Consider the following 23,254-nt stretch of genomic DNA (forward strand, 5'->3'; position numbering starts at 1 on the left):
TCGGACGCTCCATAACAACATTGAAGTTCCCACCCACCACCTGAGTCTTTGACAAGCATATATTGTATCCAACAGAAAATCAGTGCCAGATGGTGGGGGGCATAAACATTGAACAACCACACAATTTCCCAATTGACGGAACCACTGATAGCAGATACCGCCCTCTGGCATCTCTCACCACCATCTTGAGTTTAAAAGATGTATGTTTCTGGAACAAAGTCGTGACCCCCCTGTAGCCTGTGGTAGGTCAGAAATAGAAGGATGCAGACAAATGTTTTCCATTTTATAGAATGTTTATGAAAACATTAAAGAATATGCCTAACTTTCCCTAGTCTAAGGACTTCCCTATCTAACACAACTAAACTAAGGTGCTTGTCGCCTTCTTGAAGGTTCAAAGTAAGTATGTCCTCCATCCAAAAGCTAATCCTTACTGACCTCAGACTTGTAGTAAATAACTAAAAACCAGGAGAATGATGTCCTTCTCCTGGGGTTTGCTTTGCCAGCAGATACTTCTCAATATATGACTTTTAAATAGCTTCTTGCTATTTCCTGGTCCAGTTAGTTCAGTTCTTTCAAAGGATTTTTCCACCTTTCTTTCTTTAGTTATGTTTGAACCTTCAAGCTCCTCTCGCTAAACGTTTCTTGATTAATACTTGTTACCCTTTGTGATATCCTTGTCTTCACATTGGGATGTGTGTAATGTATCCAGTGACCTGTTTCACTCCCGTTGTAGGCCTTCCATTCCCTGGGATAAAATAGCTGAGTTGCTGAATTTGTTTCTCTCTTCTTATTGTTTCTATAATATTGCTCCCCTGTGTGATTCTCAGTCTTCTTAATGTCCTCATAATCACTGGGACAAGTTGGCCGAGTCCCTTTGAGGCCCTTGCTCTTCTTACTGTATTCACATTCACTGCGATGAGTAGGCTGTGGCCCCTCGTTATATGTGCCTTGTCTCCCTGGTCTTCTGCTCTCCCCGTTACCTGCTGGGTAAGAGAGCTGCATCACTGGGATACACTTGCCTTTGGTGTTCCTCTGTAGTTCAGCAGAATGGCTCTGGCTCTCACTTTGTTTCCTCATTCCAACACACTTCACTGTCTTTCTCCCTGTGGAACGTTTGTTGCTCTTTCTTTTCCTTCCCAGCCACCACCAAGTAATAACTTGTCATTTCTGTCCACTTGTGGCTCCGGTGCTTCCCAGCCACGGCTTATTCTCTCCATGCTTGGTTCTGCACTGTCCCTCGAGGGACTGTTGCTGCTATGGCAAGCATCCTTCGACCTGCCCCTTGTGCAATGCAGCTCCGGCACTGCTAGCTTCTTGCTGCTCGCTCGTGTTGAGAACAGCATTTTCTCCTGGATACTGGCTTCCTCCCAGCTGGTTCGAAACGCCCAGGTCTTGCTTCCTGGTTCTATGGCTCTTCCTTCTTTTATGACGCTGCTCTGTTGTGTCCTAGTACCAGTCCTTTCTTTCTGTTGGAACCATGTTCTTCGTAACTCTTTTTTTTTTGGTCCCAGTTTCGGGCTAGTCTGTATTCTTCATTACTCCGAGGTTTTTGCCCATCTCAGTGTCAGATGAATATTTATCTTCTCCAGAAGTGTTGTAAAAACAGATACAGGATGATTTTGATTTTCTGGAGACTGATATAGCCTTGGGTTGTTTTTCAATGAAATGAAAAATGAGTGCCTCATCAGAATGGGAGTCCTTGTCTCCTGGATGGGAGTCTCTCCCTGTGAGGTCCTGCTAACCACCACCCCTATGGGGGATGTTACATAGTAGGCTCACCTAACCTCACAAGGAAAGGTTCCATCTTGGGGGGAAGTGACTGAACCGCTGAATTCATTACAAGCCTCTCATATACCCTGAATGGAACATCCTTGCATAATTAGATTTATAGAAAAATGTACAGTCATTCCCTGCAAGGCATGTTTCTTGAAGAAATGCAATGGATGGTTTATGCCATTTAATGAATTGCAGCACTGTACCCCTGTTTTATCATATCACATAGTCTGTTAACATTCTGTGACAGACATGAAAAACTCAACCAATTATTGGCAGCAATGATAAGCTTGCATGGAAACAAATATGTATGAGTCCAGTCAGCATTCAGACTAAATTATCGGCAAGATGGACTACTGATCGAAGAACCAACTCCCTGTATAACACAACTCCGCCAAAGCGATACAGCCATATAAGTTGGTGTATCTGTCATATGTCTATGGAATTGCCATCTAGCAAGGGTGTAAGAGCCCTAACTTTTTTGATTTGTATTTGTAAATAAAATGATGCAGGTAATTACATTTCAGGAAGCAGAATAAGCTGATCAGATTTACATTTAATAAAACTCCATGCCAAAAACATAGTGTACACCTGCACACTCTGCCTTAGTAAACGGATGGCAGCACCTGGCCTGCAGTGGCACAGAACAGGTGCATGTCACAGGTGCCCCCTTGACAGATTACTCTCTGCAGCACGGAGGCTGCATTTCAGATATGCAATTGTGTTGCAGAAACTGCATAACTATGTGGGTTTTGTGTCCTGGTGGCACATTAAACCGTAAATGTAAGCCATACTTGAGTTAATGTATTGTGGCCAGCATCTCTCATAGTTTTCCTAGCCACATTAAAGTATTATCACACATGTCTCAGCCTGGTGAGCCCAGTTAAGCTGAGGAAGGGTTATGTGTATTCGTTCCAGACAAGGATTTCCCTGCACACTGCCAGGACTGTAGCTGGGAGTTGAATCTATTTGCTCCTTTGGAAGGGCAGATAACACCCTCTCCCCACGGACAGCCACTCCAAATGAAGGTGGTCTGGGAACTAGAATCAAAGGGCACAACCATTCAGAAATTGCTAGGCCTCACACCAAGGTGTTGCATTTCTAAAGGCCTTTGATTTTGTTGTAAAGGGATGGTGGGTTAGTGTATCAAGAGACAGCTGTATAATGGAGGAAGAATACCATCTGCGGGTGTGTCTCTCTCTTTCTCTCTCTGCCTTTCTCTCTCTCTCCCTTTCTCTCTCTCTTTCTCTCTCTCTCATTCTCTTTCCTGTCCCCTCCACTTTCTGTAGCACAATTCACTTTTGGTAGGATGTCAGATGGGCAAAGTACAGGACTTCCAATAGCTGGGATTGGCCCCCTAAAGCAGACTCGCTTTAGTCCAATCATCTTTGGACTTTTCCCTTAAAAAGAAGGGGTCTCACGCCACTTTCCTACATCATCTCTGGGATTCAACCCTTTAAGAAGACTTCGCAGACCTTGCTGAGAGCACAGTCCTTTCTAAAGTCCTCCATTCGTGAGGTGACGGTAGGTGGTCCAAGGCAGAGAGAAGCTCTGTCTCGTAACCATCCTCAGGGACCATTGGTGGTGAACTTTGATGCTGGATAAATAGCTTAATTTCTGTTACATAGGACCTCACCATTTCTCAGGATCCCTGATGTTGTGTCCTAGCCTCCCATATTTGGGAACCTGAGAAAAGGATTAACCTTGGCCCTTCAGACCCTGGAGTCGGACTCACAGCTCCTAATAGCCCAAACACCTCAGCTCCCTGTGTTTACGATGCAGACCCACTGAGAGCCATGATTTGAGCATATCCAACACACAGCGAACCTCCAAGACCCTTCAAAGCTGTCTTTAGAGTTCACCACCTTATGAACCGGTGTTTGCCGTTCAACTATGTTCACTGCCGCATAATGCTAGCCAAAGCAGATCATTGCCTCGGCTCAAACCAATGAAGTGCCACTGCCTTGAACTGCATGAGTCACTGTGTAATGCACAAGCTTATTCATCACAGCTCCTGTAAATCGATCTACCCAACACAGGTGTCTCCCGAGCAGTGACCTCTCTACATCAAATCGACTCGCCTGAGCATCCGGGTACCAGCTCACTGCAGTTGAACCTAGAGTGCTCATCGAACCTAGTGACCACCCATTCCACACAGCTCGAGCAAAGCTACCTTTTTTGTTACTCTGATGCCAGGTTGCTGCTGGATCACTGTGACTGCTGCATCCTCGACCCGGAACAAACGGGAACAAACCGGGAATGACACTGAGAAGCATGGTACGATGATGTCGAACCACCAAGACATTTGCAACAGTATTATTGAATGGCACCTGCCCATCCCCTGCCCTACCACCCGGTCCATTTGCAGGCCCTAGAAACCGGCTATGTCATCTATTCCGTATTTGCAACCTCAACAACATATAATTTGAACATTGCAGTCTTTTAATTGCCCTTTTCCCCGTGTGTCATTAACCAGAGCACTGCTTTTATTCCATCTTTGCATGTTATGTGTTCCTTCTACAGGGGTGGATTTTCACAGTGTTTTCTTGTTGGTTATTATTGTACATGGTGTATATAATTATAGCGTGTATAGAACCTTGATTGAACATTCCTTTATTTGGACTGTTATACTTCACTGTTTGGGTTGCTACTGAACCACATTAATCTCCCCACCCCCCAACTCCTGAAAGCAAAGCCTTTCCTCAGCCCACATTACCACTAAGGCAAAGGGGGTATATCTCTTAACGGTATCAGTTTTACCTTTATGATTGTGTTGTCTCATGGTTTGTATAGGTTTGAGGGATAAGTGGGTATTCTTGACTCTACTCATCCTTGTGCTACTGCAGGGCATAATGCAATTCATCACAGTCACCAAAGCATTTAACCAGAATGAACTATACAATGGAGACAAAAGCCAACAGAAAAATAATTTGCTCTCATTGCACAGCAGTGCTACCCAATACATGTTGATCCTTACGTAGCACAAGGTCTCCTCTCTGAGGAAATAGGCGCAAGTAAAACCTGCAGAGTCTTGGTGCACCCTCACCTGCCCACCCTATCAAAGATGGTAAGATAAAGGGAGTAACAAGGCCTCTCAAGTTCCTTGGGCCTCACCTGGAAGCACATCTGAAATGAATGGTCTCCCAATGGAGTGGCTTCGGGACTAATCTTCGCCATTGGTCTGCTTCTTCCATTGCTGCTAATCAGGTCTCGGTCTCACTCCCTGCACGCACTCGCTCTCGCTCTCCCTCTCTCTCTCCCCCTCTCTCTCTTTTTAAGGATTCTAGTAATTGTATTGAACTGATTCAAACCAAGTTATGAATCTCTGACATTTTATAAGGGAGTAACGAGAGAACATGGTCTGTCCAAGGGAAACCTTGAACCTTTTTCTGTGTATCTTACATCCTTGCCAAGGGTGTTTTACCAATGTGCTCAGAAGAAGTGTTGCATTGGTGATTCTAGTAAAGAGACAATAATATTAATTGTGTGGAGTGGTGCCCACCCTTAGGCAATTTTGGTCCTGTCTGGTAGGAGCACTGTCCCATATCTGAAGTAATGAAGGCAAGATTACCGAGATATTACTGAATTCTTAATGTTGGAGGGAAAAAAAATGAACGTCATTTCAACGAAAATGACTTTCAGTTTTCACTCAACCAAACATTTCTGCCAGCACACTGCCCTGCACCCCCTTACTTACCTCTTGGTGGCACACCTCCTTGTGTGATGCTGTGTCCTGCATCCCTCTGCAACACTGCTTCCCTTCACTTGCGGAAATGGGATCTGGCGCTGCTGGGTCCTCTGCTTTTTGTTTTGTATCTTTATTAAGTAGGGAGCGGGGGACACCCCGCCATCCCAGATAGCATTGTAGTGAACAAGGGTATTTGGGACAACCGCACAGCACGTGTTCACTATAAAGATACTGAATGGGGGATGTATTCGAAATGTTCGGCTGTAGTAATTATTGTACAGCTGATTTTCAAATAAAACTTCCCATACGTTTTAAAAAAAAAAAACATTTTTTATCGAATTAATGTACGGATTCCATCAATGCAAACATATGAAATAACACCTCAGTATTCGCATGAAGGATGCCCCACTTTTTATTAGCACCCCGGCGAGAGGCAATCAGAATGCAGCAAACATTCTGATTGGCTCTCCCCTGGTCCCTACCCGGCCGGGAATCCTTCCGTCGGGATTCCATGGCCTTTGTCATCGGCGGGGGGTGTGGCAGCCCCTCAGCCAATGAGGATAAAAGTCTGCCTTCGCCCCCCGCCGGGGACTCTGGTAAGTCTTTTTTGATTTTTCCCTTCCGTCCCCCCCCCCCCAACTTACCTTCTTGATCCTGCGTCCCCGGCGGGGGACGAGGGAAGCCTCCAGCCGTGTGGAAACTCGGAGCAGGGTCCTTACCTATGGGCCCCGGGGCATTACCTGAGTCGGAAATGCCCCCGCCGCTCGGGTTCTATTGCTTAAATATGTGCCCACAACAACTGCTGGTGCACGTTCAGCATCACACACTTGCACTTGCTGACCCATCTGTTGTCTCAGTGTGCTGGGCAATCGCCACCACGTATCACTTATGCACGCATCCCACGTACTGCACTTCTGCCCCTTCAATCAATATCCTGGTCAGGTAATCAAACATACATGTCAGCAAGTACAATGTGGCACAGCATTATGTTTTAAAAGTAATGTTAATTTGTTTCCAAACGCATCGTAATCTGAATAATGCAGGGGGGCAGAAACAAAGGCTATTAGGCCTGGAAACTCTAAACACGGGCTTGTGCGGAAATATAGGGCTTTGGCAAAACCTTGCTGAGGGTCGCTGTTGGCTCTCTATGGGGTAGTGAGATTGTCTACTCCACCCAACACTGTAATGGTTTGGGTTAGGGCTGAGCCATCCCAAAGGGACAAAATGGAATCCCAAGAAGGGCGGGAAACCAAAAGTTGACCTCAGTTCCCATTCAGAAAATTGTACAATGTGAGAAACCTGCCAAATAGCTCCATGTTTTATACATGTGAAATAATGGTAAATGCCAAAAGCCTGTTTTTCGACTTTTGAAAGATTTAGTGACATTGACAATGTTCCCATTGCAACTAACCACAAGTTATTAAAATAAAATAAGGAAAACAGCAGCTGTGTTTTGCTGCAGTTTTGCAAGGAATACATGTCTTCTATTTTGCATGAAGTGCACTTATGTGTACCTTATGAGGCTATTTCACGTCACTGACAAGTTGTGTTGCCAAATTGAGCCACAGCACTAACAACTGAGTGCACATGTCATCAAAGGTAAACGAAATCCAAATTGATTTGCTCTTTCAATGTTACATGCATTGTGAGGCACTTAATGTGCTGCTAACCTGTTCCACGCGCATATTGGGGGTAACGGCCCGGTTGTCCAAGTTAAAGGCCCAAGTAAAGCCTGAGGGTGTCTACTATATAAATTGGAGTAATATGTTCAGTACTAGCTAATCAGGTTCCTTAGCCTCTAGGCACTATGTCAAGACATTGTCTAGGAGCCTACGTGGCTGGCTGATGCTCCTCACCTTCTCTAGGTGCCTATCTGTTGCCCACTTATCTCACACGTACTTTTTTACTGACAACTCAGAACTTGCTCTGCAGCTCTGCAGCTTCTGGCTCCTGTGTCTTCCTTACACGATCTCCTGTCCTCTGCTTTTTTCCTCTCTTCTTGTCTACAGCCTTGCCCCATGATGTTTCTCAACTTGGTGCCTCACACTCCAGTCCCCTGGAAACACATGCTCTCTCACACTGCCAGGTTCCAAGCAGCAGAGGGGCAAAAAGCAGCAAATGCATGGGACAAAACTAGCAGTTATTGGGCCTCATTACGACCCTGGCGCTAAGGGGTTAACGGCGCTGTAAAAGGTTGCGGTGCCGTTAACCCCTTAGCACCTAATTACGAGGTCCCTTTGCGGCTCCCCGCCTTAACGGCTGGTCTGGACCAGCCGTTAAAGTTGGGACCCGCAAAGGGACCTTGAAGGTAATTACGGTAACGCAATTTGTGGTACCGTAATTACCGCCTTCCCCATTCGCATTGAGCCCTATGGGGCAAAAATGGGAAAGGGGAAGGGCCAATGGTGCATGGGGAATTACCACCCCGCCAACCTTGGAATGGGGTGGTAATTCCCCATTGCACCATGGCGGACCCGTTACAATACAGGCAGCAACCATGGTGCTAATAGCGCCATTGGTTACCGCCGGTGTTGTAATGAGGGCCATTGACTCTTATCCCTCATTACATTCACTTTGTCTGGTATTGGACTTCCGTGCCCATGAGACATGGGATTATCTGTTAATTCCTGGTCATTGTAATACCTCTTATTTAGTGCCATGTGTTTCTGTCTTTTTGGTTCCGAGACAGCTGCAAGCAATGTCTCCTGTATGAGCCAAAATCTCCCTGTAAAATCCACATGGCTCATATATTTGATTGAGGTCACTGTTTCCTCTTTGCATTTCCAGCCTTTTGGGTAGCTGCATCTCCCCCTCTCTGCCCTTCCCTTAAAAAGGCCCCAATCATCTACTTTAGTTTCCTGCACCTTCATTCCTCTTATAATAAGATTAGAGGGACATCATCATACCCTCCCTCCCGCCCCACCTTGGACAGCATCTGCTATTTTGGTTGCATTGCAGTCATATTTGCAGGGTTTTGTTCTGATTTGACATGGCTCATAGTGTGCGTCAGCAAAGACCAATACAACACAAATACAACTTCCTTCCAACTGTTTTCTATGGCAGTTCCTTGTATTGATGTCTAAATTGCAAAATATTTAAACAGGGCCACAAATCAGTACAAGAAATATTTAGCCCACATTACAGAGTGTCACAAATTACTTGGCTCAAATTGCTCCATCTGCCAGATCATTGATGTAGGTACTCAGCTGTTTTGATGGCATGCATAATTACACATAATATGACAAATAGCGACATGTGAGCTCGCCCAGCATTTAATAAAAGGAAGTCTTGGCCAACGATGGGTTCCATTCTAGTCAATACCGACCAGAAAGTGAGCACAAACCAATAAACTACAATTTAAGCAGGGAAGTGATGTGAGTTTTGGAGAAAGTAGACCTTAGAAACTCAGATGAAGAACTTTCTAAAAATATTTGTTAGCAAAAAAAAGAAGATTGAAGAAGTCCTGAAATTGTTTTTATCATTTAAACAAGAGATTGAATATATGGAGGGATGGGAGTTATTGGGGACGTGTGTTCAACTTTTCAGGTTGCTGGTCACCAGATGCTCTTTAAAAGGGGCAAAATCTGAACCACCGCCATGAGTCAGCATGAGATATGGCTCAGTGGGGAATGCAGAGGAACAAAGAGCGAGCACCTTAGAATTCATGCAGCTCAAATGTGTTAGACAATGAGAAAGCACATTTCAAAAATGTCTATACAAGTTCTATTATAATGAAAAAAGATATCTGTTTTAAAACATTGTGCTTGTCTTTTAAATATAGTTAATACAAAGTATTTACAGGCTTTTTCGAACCTGGTAGCCAGCATTTCTAAAATTGGCCATCAAGGAACAGATAACCGATGTCCTTGGAGAAATTGGTGATCACTTCTCTGGTCTTCTTTTTACACAAATACTCCACAGACACTTCCTTATAATAGCCTCTGCACTCCTCATGCTCTCGCCTCCTCTGGTTTTTCTGGGAGGATCCTCCTCCACCTTCTGTCCTCACCCAACTAACACACACTTCCTTACATAACCCACCGCCCCAAGGACTGACCACTTACCTTATCCAATCAATTACCTTACTTCCAGGAGTGTATCACAGTAGGCTATGGGAGGTGGCAAAGGGGCTTGTAAGCACCACCTCCTCTGCTAGCCTGGACCTTGATGGGGTCCAAGAGTTACTGTTGCTTATGGCCTTCCTGTAGGCCCAACATTTGTCCAAATATCCCTTTTAGGTTAAGTGGATTAGCTAGGCCTTTATGGAGACCTTTTGTTTTTAATAAAATCATCCTTGGCAGCCTAGTGGGTCTCAGCGGTTCCGGACTGTTGGTGACAGTTGTTGATTGCCTGTGTTGTGGAAACTGCTGCATCCCGTGGCAATGATTTGCCAGGTCCTTTAGTGGCTGGTGTTGCTGCATTCACAGCATACTGTGGCATCCCTCTGGTGTTCATGTTGTAGGTCTGTTTTCACGAGCCTGGCTTCCCTGTGTCCTGCTGTGGCGCTGCCCCATGGCCCGACATCCTTTGGGCTGAAGCAGGACCTGCTGCAGCCCATTGGCTCCTTTCATCTCAATGGCGGCATCCTCAGCACTCCTTGTTGTGGCGCTGATGCCACCTCAGGTAACGAAGGGGAGGAAGGGAGACTACCCGCACACAGGCACTGTAAAAAGGATGACAGGGTTGGGCTCCCTCCTTCCCCCGAAAGGCCGGAAAGAAGGCACTGCCACACTTGCACAGCAGTTTGAAAGCTAGACAGTTAGACCTGAAAGATTTCACTAAGTAACCAGGCAGGCTTCCGTGCCAGATTCACATCTATAGCCATTGTTTGACTCTAACGACTATGCCTGATAAATGTGCATTGGTTATAGATTCTCTCAGTTATGTAGCTTTCTGAATGTATGCCATTATTAACGACTAAGTGGATAGGAATATTCTTTGGTAGTAGTCAAGCATGATTGGGGTTCCACAGGGCTTCCTGATAACTAATTCAATTGGCTTATAGCAGCAAATCTGCTGCTGGTAGATGTGGGGGACAAACAACACAATCTGGTAAGATCAAGAAAGGGGTTTGGTAGGGGCTCCCCCTGGTCCCAATATTCTTTATCATGCTGATGTCAGATATTGCAATTTGTAGTAGCAAATAAATCTGACCAATGCCAGTTTAAATTGTATGAAATATTGTACATTGGTATTTGCAGATACAGTATTACTTCACTGGCAAAGTGCAACAAAAAGAAATTGTTAGTGCCAGGGATTATCTTAAAACACTTAAATCGTATCTGAATTTAGGAAAGATCAAGGTAAATAAATAAAATAAGAAAAACCTACAAAGTTGAAGTATTTGTTGGTGGATTCATAGGTCAGCATAGACCACTACAATTAATTGGGGATTACTTTTGAAAATAATGGACTGTGGTCAGCAAACAAGGCAAGAATAAAGAAATTGCTTTGCCACAGAGTCGGGGGTCTCCTTACAACTTATTTCAGAAGGGGAGCTCATCTTCTATATATATAAAACACTTAGGTATATTTCTGTACTCAACTGATACAATTTATCAGTGTTAGGTTGCCCTCTGCTGTGAAAAGGGCAAAGTGCAACCACTTCAACAACAGATACCATTTCAACAAACAGATTGGGCATGGTTCTATGCAGTCACCTTGACCTTCCACTTTCTCAAACACTTGGAAGTTCCTCTTTCCACCCCCACATCTCTTCAAATAGGGCACAGCGGTTCAAGTGTCAATATACAGATAATTACAGGCTCAACATTTCAGTCTCTAAAGAGCTGTAGGACGAATGCCTCCCCACAAGCTAAAACTGAAAGTAGGTGCTGAAATTATGCTACTGCCCAATCTTATGCCATCACAGGGACTTTGGAAAAAGGTTGACAATTACGCATCTACAAAGACACATCATAGAGGCCTGTGTGATCGATGGAACTTAGATACTGTTCTTATACCGTTCGCACCTCTCATTCCATCTCACCAGTGCCTCCTCCAAGGAAACTCTCACTGACATCCTCTTTGTCGGTCGTGCCTTCACCTGACCTATGGACCCTTCATATGGTCTCCTTTCTCTTCTTCTTCCATTAATGGTGGCACCCATTGGGATATCCGCATAGCCTCCTTCCATTCCTCTAAGGTCATCATTAATGTTTACTCTAATGGGACCGTCTTGGTCTAAGGTCCTCAGGCCAACCTTCACCTCTTTGATAGATGCTTCCCACGCCTCATCAAATTCCTTTCCTCTCCTGCAGTCCCCTCACCCCTTTCTGTGACTACCTCTGTCCCCTCCTTGGCTACCTTGCCTTCACCTTTCCTCTCTGCCCCTTCTCGGGCTCCTTCTACACCTCTGCAGGGCGTACCTCTGATCTGTACCCCTCCCCGGAAGGCCTTCAAGGATGGCAACCTTCTCCATATTGCCACCCTAAATTCTCACTCTGCTGTCATAGACTCCTCTGATATATGCCGCCTTCTGGAAGAACTTGACCTTGACGTCCTAAGTCTCACTGAGACATGGTTCACGGTCAGCTCTGTCACGAGCTTTGATACACTCCTACCCTATGACTACAAGATCCTATCTGCGCCCAGGTCCAACCGCTCTGGTGGGGGTGTAGCCCTGATCTTCGCTGAGTGGATTCCTGCCTCTGTCACTCCTACGCAGGCCTACTCCTCTTTTGAATTCCTTGTCTGCAGGCTCTCTCTCTCCCCTAGCCATTCCCTTACTGTGGCTACTATCTATCGGCCACGTGGTCAGATTTCCTCCTTCCTCTCAGAGTGGGCAGACCTCTCCTCCTCACTCCTGGCCTCTACCACTCAACTCCTCCTCCTTGGAGACTTCAACATCCACTTGGATGCCTCCTGTCCTCCGTCTGGACTCTTTTGCAACATCTGTGACTCTCTCTCACTCACTATTCTCCCCTCTGGCCCGACTCACTCTGCATGGCACACTCTGGATGTTCTGATCTCCTCAGACCTTCACCTCTCTGTCCCTCTCATCACTCCTCTCTCCTGGAGTGATCACTTTCTCCTCTCCTCCAACCTTACCCTCCATACCCCTCAGGCCAAGCCACTTCCATCACTTCCACCCACCTTCTCAGTCATCTGACCCATAAAGACTGTGTCAGCTGAGGCTTTCTCTGCCACCTTCTCACCCCCCCTTGGTTGACTCTCACCCTGACACAGCCATCTGCATGCTCCACTATGCTATATCTGATTCTCTTACTATCCTTGCCCCTGTCATGAGAATCTGCCTGAAGCCCAAAGCCAAGTGCAACTCCTGGTATGACTCAGACCTCGTCACCCTAAAACGCAAGTGCGGTGTGGCCGAGAGGAAATGGCGTGCTTCATGTGCATCCTCTGACAAACTGGCCTGCCGCCTGTTGCAAAGGCAATACCGAAACTCTGTCCGAACCAAGAAAAGAGCTCATATCCAAGCCCGCGTCTCTGCGGCCTCTAACAACTCGGCTGAATTCTTTAAAATCTGCAAGGAATTGTCCAATACTGCCGCAGTCTCTACTTCTCCTGTCCCTTCCCAGTCCCTCTGCACAGCACTGGCTTCTCACTTCATCTCTAAAACTCACGACATCTTCTCCTCCTCTACCCTTCCTCCCTGTACTCCCTGCTCTCCCTCTGGCCCTTCCTCGGCCACCTCTCCTCGCTCTTTCTCTGCCTTTCCCCTATTCTCCGCTGACAAGGTTTCTAGACAAGTCCGATCTATGAAAGTCTCATCAAAACAGGTTCACCCCTGTTCCTCCAAAACCATCAAGGTCCACACCGACTTCCTGACACCTGCCCTGGCTGATTTCTGCAATCACTCCTTCATCAATTGAGTCTTCCCTTCCCCCCTAAAGCACTCCCTTGTGCACCCTCTTCTTAAGAAACCCTCTGCCGACCCCTCCTGGCTGGCTAACTATCACCCAATCTCCATCACTCCCTTCCTGGGCAAGCTCCTGGAGAAACTGGCCATCTCCCAGCTTAATCTCCACACTGAATCTGTTGGATGTCTTCATGACCATCAGTCTAGCTTCAGAGCTGCTAGAAGCATGGAAACTGCTCTCCTGAACATTCGTAAAGACCTGCTCTCCAAACTTGACTCTAACACCCCCATTGTCCTCATCCTGCTTGATCTCTCCTCTGCTTTTGACACTGTTAACCATACCATCCTGCTCAACCATCTCTGTGATAATGTGGGTATCGCTGGTCAGGCTCTGGCATGGCTGACTTCTTTCCTCTCTGACCGACCCTCCCAGATCCAACTTGGGTCCTTCCTCTCCACTATCTTTTTCTTCACCTGTGGTCTCCCCCAGGGCTCTAACCTCTCTCCCTGGCTGTTCAACCAACACCTGGCACTCCTTGCCCACCGCATCGCCACTCTCTGCCCCAACTTTCAGTGCTATGCGGATGACACCCAGCTCATTTACAGGCTTCCCTCGGCCTCCTCCTTTCCTTCCCTCATCTCTGACAGTCTGTCTGCTATCCAGGAGTGGTGTGCCGCCAATGACCTCTGCCTGAATGCCAGTAAGACCGAGATTCTCCTCATCCGCACATACTTGCTCTCCTTCCCTGTAGCTCTCTGGCCAGCCTACCTTGGTCCTCTTCCAGCTCCCACCTGAAAGGCTAAAAACCTTGGGGTCATCTCCAACTCCACACTCTCCTTCTCTCCTCACATCTCTGACGTCCCTAAGTAGTCACACTACCAGCTGCACCTCCTCCGAGGGATTCTTCCCTTCCTCTCCTTCCCCCAGAAGCTCACTGTCTCCGGGGCTCTGGTTCTCTCTAGGCTGTACTATTGCAACAGCCTCTTTCTAAATCTACCTGCTTCTACTCTCCGCCCTCTGCAATTTATCCAAAACAGTACTGCGAGACTTGTCCTTGGCCTCAAGCCCAGGGATCGTATCTCTCCAGGACTGAAATCTCTGCACTGGCTCCCAGTAGCTGCGAGGATTAAGTTCAAAACCCTCTGCATCGTTCACAAGGCCTTCTGGGGCCTGGGTCCTCAATACCTTCAACTCTCCCTTCCTAAATACCTTCCTTCTCGAGCTCCCCGCTCATACGTCTCCAACTCTGTCAGGGTCAGTCGCTTCTCCAAGCAACGAGTTGGTGGTAGATCTCTTTCTTCGGCTGGTGCCTCCCTCTGGAACATCCTCCCGTCCTCCCTTAATCATGAGGAGAACATCTCCATTTCTGGAAGCACCTCAAAACCTTTCTCTTTGCTTCTGCTTTCTCTCCTCCTCACCTCTGCTGACCCCCTGGCTGAAACCTGAACCATACCGGCTACCTGGACACCCTCTGATCTCGGTCCCAGCTCCCTCCCCCGCCACTTTTAAGTAATTTGAGATATAGCTTTACGACCTTCTGATGGACAACCCTTATATGTAATGAATCCTCCTGTATACTGTTTGTCTCCACTATTAGTCTACGTCTCCATGTAAGCGGCTCGATGCTTGCGAGCAGTTTTGGCGCTCTACAAAAAAAAAAAAAAAACGTTCTCACTTCTGCACTGCCCACCTGGCAAAACCCACATTCGGGGACTGTTTCTGTATCCCTACAGTCCCACTACCATCCCCTGACACCTGTTGTCTGCACTTACCTATGCACTTGCCACCTGCTGGCAGCTACTCACTTATTGTTATCATCTTTTACTGCGCTTGACACATACTGGCCGTTACTTACTGTTATCATCTTGTACTGCACTGTCCTTGCCCCCTTCCCACGCAACTTGCGCAATCTGAATGACACCTGGCCTAGTAAGATCATTGTCTGTCCTCCCTCTGTTGCCCTCCCTTGCCTCATCGTGCCTTGAACCACTTGTGCATAGGCGCGTTATAAATGCCATATCATATGTTTAGCCTTTTCAATGACCAATAATAAGTCACAAGGACATTCCTGGAAGCGATCCATGGTAATTCCGATATTTAATAAGGGGGAAAGAAGTGACCTTATGAATTACCAACTGATATTGACCTTTACGATATGCTAGAATGGCCTATGTTACGCCGGCAACAGCTAGTGTACTTTTAAAATGCATATAGGTTTTAAGGTTATCTTTGCCAATGCAACACTGTATGGACTATTCTGGTGTAGGCAGCCTAGAAAGTATCCAAATAGGTATTTAAGGTCTGTTGTAGATGTTCCTCATTGCATTCCAATGTGTGCTATTGAAATTGGAGTATGGTATACCACTGGTGGCTGCACGAGCTCAAGCAGAATCTATAGGTTTTATTTATAAAAGATTATCAAATGGAGCAGCTGTATATTAATCTTGAAAATGTAATTTTTGAACTTTTTCAGACAGGTTGCAGGAGCAAATATCCCTGCTGCCAGCACCTTCATACATTTGGGCAATGGTCAGAGATTCTAGACATTTTACCCTCTCCAGGTGCATCCCCCGGGGAGGACCTCAAATATAAAATCAAAGTTTCAGTAGAATAATATTGGAGGTTGGACAACATCTTTGGTTGAAATAAATAGGTCTTTAAGAATGTGTAGGATCATGAAGCAACCTCTGGAGGCCTAAGAAGGTTACTAAGAAGATCAAATGTTTTAGGGATGCAGGACATTCCATGGTCCTGGAATGGATCAGCAGGAGGCATGGATTGTGACGATGATCTTGGATGTGCTTATAATTATTTTAAACATTTTTATTTGTTAGTTTTACCCTTGTAAAAAACAATACAGAGGTACAAAAGTAGGAAGCTCCAAAATTGTACAATCTCAATCCTGTTCAATTACTGTGTCTTATTGGAGAACAACCTTAGAAGTACACGTTAACTATGGGTTGGGGGTTAGATGTTATATTACTTGCAACCAAAACCATTCACCAAAGGTGCCCATGGTATGCCTGCAAAGATATTACAAGGTGCCACGGCTCTTCCTTTTGGACCATACAAGAGACCCAAAAACACACTAAGAGCACACAGTAGAGAAGAAGACAGGTGGAACATTGCAAATCTGACCATACATGTTATGTATAGAGAAGACCAAGCCATAGCAAGAGAAAATTGAAAGGAAATAGTACTCAATTTTCCCCTAGGTCCTTATCCGGTATCGTCAGCAGGTGGTTTCCCCACGGGTAACGATTTCAACAGTTTATCCTCCTCTGCATCCAAAAAAGGTACTCCTTCCCATTGCAGGTTACCCTGAGTTTGGTCAGACGTAGCAGGTCCACTTTGACTCCAGCCTTTGAAGAAGCCTTCTTTGTGACATTCAGGGCACTTCTTTTCTTGTCAGTGGTTAGGGAAAGATCAGGGAAGAAATTGACCCTATGGTCCTGAAATTCCACAGTTTTCTTGGCCGCTGCCGCCTACAGGATCCTGCCTCTGTCTCAGAATTCGCTTAGCCGCTCCAACAGTGTGGGACCCACCTCGAACGGCAACTTTGCTTTAGGTCCCGCTTGTCTAAGCCTATAGCACTTGACAACATATATAGGTTCTTCTTCCATGTCGTGTTCAAGCAGCTCGGGGAGCCATGTCAAGACAAAGTCGTCCCTTTCAGCACCCGCTACGAGACCAATAATTTGCATGTTGTGATGCACGCATTGCATTTTCAAGAAATTCAAGTCTGTTGTCCGTCACTCTACTATTCTTCACCACAGACTCCATTTCATGACTGATTGTCTGCACCAGTGGCTGCATTTGTGTGCATTGTTTATCCAGCTCACTGGTTTTCTGTTGAAGCGTAGAATTTCTTGTTTCTAACTGGGCCACCTTCTATGTTAATTTGTCAAGTTTACTTTCCAGTCGTGACATCGGCTCTTCTATCCGGCCCAGCGCTGCCAAAACGGGGTCCAGATTGGCCTGCTATGTTGGACGAAAAAGTTGGTTTCTTCCGCCAGGTCTTTTTTCTTTCCCTTTCCCAATGCCATTCTCCTATGCCTCTTGTCAAACTGCGGGTCCCGAGGCTAGCTTCACAAGACAGACAAAGCCCCCACTTGTATTCCACTAACCCCCTGCACTAACAGAGGCCAAGGAAAGTGAAAGGTACCACTCTTCATGTGTGAGTAATGCTCTCTAATACAGACAGTCACCTCCTTCTTACCCCGGAATGTGTGAAGTGGTTCTTGGCTGGGCAGCCCGCTAGGAAACCAGACCTGCGTCGAGTGTGCCACATGCACACCCCAAACCCCCACCATGAGTGCACAAGAGAGCAACACACCGCTCCCTACCAGGCTCACTTGGCATGCACACAAGGTGCACCCCCACAGCACGCGCCATGTCATCCACCAGATTTGCCCGGCAATGCACTCTACTAACGGGATCACCACGCATGTAGCGTGGCTTGAAGAGGCGGTAGAGATGCAAATGCCAAAAAATCGAACTGGTGAGGTGCTATGTGGCCAGAAACAGCTACACGTTGGATTGATGAGGATGATCAAGTACAGCATTCAAGGTGTCTGTTTCATCATAGATTTCCAAAACTGACAGATTTTAGGTGGAAAAAGAAAAGGAGCCTCTCCGAGAATTTGCCGCTGCAATCCAGGCATCTTCTAGATCTGGAGGGCTCATCCGGTATGCCTCTCCGGAAATCAGGCACGTCAGTATCTTCGTCACAGGGATGGGCTTCTTATGGAGATCCTGGTAGCTTGTTGGTACCACCGCCAAACAGTCAGCAGCAGGGTATCGCACTCCGCTAGCAGGGGCGGGCGCCCACGAGGCACAGTTAATCCTCACCTGGACTCACCTCGTGTTATCAACAGCCTTCGCAGCGAGCGCAGCCTCACCAGTGCTGATATTTTGCCCAACATTGTGCGGTCTTGCTTTAAGCACAATGAGTTAATAAAGAAGCATATTAGAGCTCCCTTTCATCACTGTAGAGTCGGATGAAGAGCTGAGGCTTTGCACCTTATTCTAGGTGCGCAGGACCCTGTAATGATGTGAACATGCATGCACATGAAACTTTTCAAATGAGGACACTATAATAATATAAAGAACTGGGCACTTTTTTATGGGCAAAGTACGTTGTTTTTGTTAATCATGTTTTTGTTTGTTTGTTTAGTGAAGTGGTTTATGCATTAATACATGATTTTAGGATTTATGGACATGACACTGTGGTTTTACTGTTACTATTACATTGTACTTAATGGTGGAAACTAAAGTTCTTTGGACAGAACTTGACCTGCATTGACTTGGCATACATACTTTTACCAAGGCAGCACCCGGGTGTTGGGCCAACCCTTTAGGAAACAGCCCATTGCCAATGTTCAAGGCCCTAGAGAAATGACAGCACTTCATGTGGGCATGGCAGTGCCATTCCTGGAAAAGTTTGCCTAACCCCTGTGTTCCTATCGCCATTAGCGCCCAAAAATAAAAACCTGTATGCTAATGGCTGAATAAAATAACCCATTTCTTTCATTTAAAGCTGCTCTATTCAAGAAAGCAAATGCAACCCAAAGATGGCCACCATGAAAACAATGAAAGGACTTTCAGAAACCAGATCCCTTTCTCTTTCCATGGCGGGAACATGGCATGGAGGGAGCTGGTGGGACGAAGGTAGTGCAGGTAGCCAAGAAGATTATCTGATTTGTTTAAGATGCCACACAGTGTATGCAGGAGCAAAGTGGGCATCACAGAAGCAGTGGACAAGGGGGCTCAGTTTTCAGACTGCTTCGAACACGGGCATGTACCCCTTGAATAACGCTTGTATTCTGAGAAGCCTGCTTGGCTGAGCACCCTTTACCAGATTGCTAATAGCATTTGTATTCTCTTTTTTTCTAATTCGTAAAGACAGTCTAGCTCTGGTGCAATCTACGTTTTTTGGGAAATAAAATCATAAATTCAACATCACGATTTTCACAACTGCAGAGTGGTGCAGACTTCCTTAACTGTGATTTGCATGGGGACAATTGGGGATCTCAATAGGTTGTCGCTACTGAGTATGAAAATACTTTGATTCCGTTTCAGATATTTAGTAATTTTCTTGGACTGCTGAATATAATATCATTGTCACCATTATGTGTGTTAAGGCCTTAAACCTTCAATTCAAATGTTATATCTTTGGGCAGACACATGAATAATTAATACATTCTGAGATATTTTAATGTTGGGTTTGTGAGCAATTATTACGACCTTTAAATCTAAAAAATAACATTGTTTTAGGTACAAGCTCTGGGTTGACACTTGTTCTGAGATGTTTGGAGGACTGGATATCTGTGCAGTAAAGGCTGTGCATGGCAAAGATGGAAAGGACTACATCATCGAGGTAAGGTCCCAGCAAGCCAAACATGAGCCCTGTTTCATTCAATGTGATTCTCCGATCTCTGTGTGTTGTGCAAACACCTTGACTCTATGTTCCTGGATGTGCAACTATCCTATGACTAAGTGCTCTTCGCTTTCAGGTCATAGAACTGAATCACAGCTTTTACTTCCCCTGAACGGAGGAACCAGGCCCCACCACCAGAGCAATATAATAGTTTGCTCTCTTTCAAACTGCAGATACAATAACCCATTGGCCAAGAAGATATCAAAACTACCAGTAAAAATGAGGCAATACTTGACACTTGATGTGGCCACAAGGTGACATATAGAGCACACTTTGCCATCAGCCCTAATCGCCACTCATAAAACCCATACAGCTATTCATCAACCTGCTCTGACACTATCAATTATGCCAGCACCAAACAACGCACAAGACAACCCATCAACCACTGCAAAAAACCTGTACAGCCAAACATTCAGCAGCATACGCTTATTGTATGTGCAAAAAGCTGTAGCTGGGTTTATAAATATTTAAGGGATGATTCTACATATAGAGTGGTTTAGTGAATAAGAATGCTTTCGAAGATAGTATGTCACTAAGGATAAGAGTTATTGATTATAAGTATATAAACCAATTTATGTTGTGTACAATTTGAGTTACTAATTTAGTGACTTTATGCCCTTTTTGTTTTTTTCTAAAAGGTCTTAAGGACACGTACAATGAGTCATAAACTATTATCAAATGTAGAAAATAATTGTTTATGGATGGATTGTTCATGCTACTAACATCAGTGAATTGTATGCACTGAACAAGAGCTGCATGCTTCAAACACGGGTTAAATACACTTATTCTTTTAACACAATTTAACAATGAGAGTAACATAAAAGGAATATAATTATAACAACATTATAAGTTATTCTTGAATCAGGACACAGTCCCACACACCCAGGCATACTTAAATTCAAATTGATTTTTAAATAATAAGTTCTTTTGTTAATAAAATGCTGCATTATGTATTACATTTGAAGGTAGAAATGGTGTTTTGTTTATATTTTTACTTTTACAGGACATGTAGTATGGAAACCTCTTTTATTGTGTATAATGTGTAGCCGTTTAATGGGATGATCAGAATATACATGTATAAATATGTGTATTTCAACAAGGACACAAATGAAGGGGAAGACAAATTGGGGTTGACTCTATTTATAAACAAGTACAGATGGCTCTTCAGGCAGGGACATGTGTTACACAATATTTTATGATGTTAAAACTCTGTTTTTTTTAAAGGTCACTTTTTTTCAAAATTGTATTGCTACTTGCATGTTGAGACTTTGAATGTTCGGATATCTAATGTATCAACTAGGACCATATGAAAGCTTAGATTTTCATGAAATGTTTTTGAAGATTTCTTTTAAAGAGAAGTTGCTCTCGGCACCAGTAATTTGGGATATTTGGTAGATGATAGAAGTATAAATGCAATTAATCAATTTGTGTTTGGAACAAGGATATTCATATTAATCCGGAAACTACATGGTGTAATCAAAGATTTGTTATTTTGTTTTTAAATCAAGTGATTTTTTAAAGATTTCCTGCATTTCCCAAAAATCAATTTTTGGAAAGAGTTGATACATTTTTAACACAAATTATTTTTTGTCACAATTTGACTTTTTAAAATGAAGATCTAAAAGGTTTTATGAAGAATATCTTCTACTTTAACTATTCACATTTATTTGTTTCAAATATATTTGTTTTAGCCTTTTTCTCTGGGTCCACATTTCAGGTGAAATTAGGGTGATTAGCGACTCACCAGCAAAGTGAAATAAGATTCAATTTCCTCTAAATTCTCTTTTAGATCAGTTAAGCTCACCTATTCCTGCATGAATAAGTGGTTGTGGCATTTTAATAATTTCAGACCTGCATTTAAAATTATTATATCATGTAAATATCAATTAGGCTAAAAACTAGTTTTTCATATGTGGTATCTACTTTAAAGATATCCCCACTGTATCTAACTTTTCAATTGAGCAGACCCTTTACTTCATCAATAAATGCTAAGACTGAATTTCGAATGTTGAGTGCATTATCAGGAACTAGGAAACATTGACCGCCCAATACCCATCTGTGCTTTCAAAATGTCTTCCGCACTTTCAGAGTTATGCTTTTGAACAAAGAGGTTGAATCTCCTTCTGTACTATTTACAGATTCTGATGTATGAAATCTATCTCCTCAATTGAGGTGTGTGTTCTTTCTTGCCTGAGTTATTGTTCTGTCACATGAACTTGTTATTAAATGTGTTCAAAATAGATGTGGACCGTTTTCATTAATGATCCATAGAACAATCACTACTGCAGAGTACTTTTTTTTGGGACAGTAGCCACAGACCCAATTTACCAATAAAAGTCTGTCCATAAGAACCAGCAAATAACTAAACCCATTTCTCATTTATAAAGTCATAAATCTGTCGACCTCTATTCCTTCACTTCAATTTCTGTTAATTGTAATAGGAATCAACCTCTAGTCCTCACTTTGGAATAAGGAATAGAGCAATGTGATATCAGAAGAGGGTTCAAGTTTATATTTCAATCCTACTTTGCTTGTGCAGTGGTGAAATTAACAAAGCTTCACATGCACCCCACAATTTGTGTTTAGGCCGTTACTGTGAGCAAATTATGTGGATGTGTTGATAAAATAATCTCAATCTCTTTCAATTGATATTTGTGTGATGAGCATGATGCCCTTTCAAGACTAAAATACTAGATTCTAATAAAAAGAGTTGTTGAGGCAGAGCCTAACCGACAATGCTGAATATTGCGAACCTCATTAGAGCCATATGAAATGAACTTCTACATAGTCCAATGTAAGGGATGCATTGGAATGTCATCAATTGTTAGATAAAGAAATTGACAATTGACCCATAATATTCCTGTTTAGCAATTGAACAAAATAGAGAATTTCAGATTGCCCTATATTGTCTAAAAAAAGGTATGGGGCAAAGATGCATCCCGAGCAATCTCTTTTATCTATAGGAAATGTGTCGATCCCAAGAACTGACCACACCCCACAATGGAAGCATTTATATAATTACTCTTTGCTTAAATTCATATACGTTGCTTTCACCAGCAGAGAAACAGAAAGGCATTTTGTTTAATCCCGTATTCAAACAGATCTGGCAATATCTTCTCTTCGATTTTTCCTAGACTTTCTTTAAAACCATGTTCAGCAGTTTTGTGGATCCATCATTTTCAAATTGGTGCTATCACTGCTCTTCACCATGTGGATGGCTTCACCTTCTCTCTGTCTAAAGCCTCTTAGCACATTCAATGTTTTAACTTAAACTGCATTAAGGTGCATTACAGAAACTCTCCATCTGTGCTAAAAGCATATTCTTGTACTGCATTTTTAAAACCAGGAATCATTTTATACTTCAGTAGTACTAGAGTAAAGGCAAGCATTGCCTTGGTGCAAAATGCATTGAAAGACTATTGTTGCAGTAGGCCATTAGTTGCTCTTGCGCCAGTGCAACATTTCTATAATAGCATTCTAAAGCTAATCAGTTAGCAGAAGACAAAATGTACCAGAGAGTCGACCACCATT

General features: G+C 44.2%; 1 protein-coding gene across 1 annotated transcript in view; it reads left to right on the top strand.

The window, feature by feature from the left end:
- Nucleotides 1-23,254, top strand: part of SYN2 (synapsin II) — a 1,471,271-nt gene that overhangs the window by 1,130,643 nt on the left and 317,374 nt on the right. Inside the window, exon 9 of the mRNA XM_069643930.1 lies at nucleotides 19,561-19,663. Coding sequence (XP_069500031.1) covers nucleotides 19,561-19,663 — 103 coding nt within the window. The remainder of the gene's footprint in view (nucleotides 1-19,560; nucleotides 19,664-23,254) is intronic.

The sequence above is a fragment of the Ambystoma mexicanum genome, chromosome 2p (assembly GCF_040938575.1).
Source record: "Ambystoma mexicanum isolate Mex_15411 chromosome 2p, UKY_AmexF1_1, whole genome shotgun sequence".
Classification (NCBI taxonomy): domain Eukaryota; kingdom Metazoa; phylum Chordata; class Amphibia; order Caudata; family Ambystomatidae; genus Ambystoma; species Ambystoma mexicanum.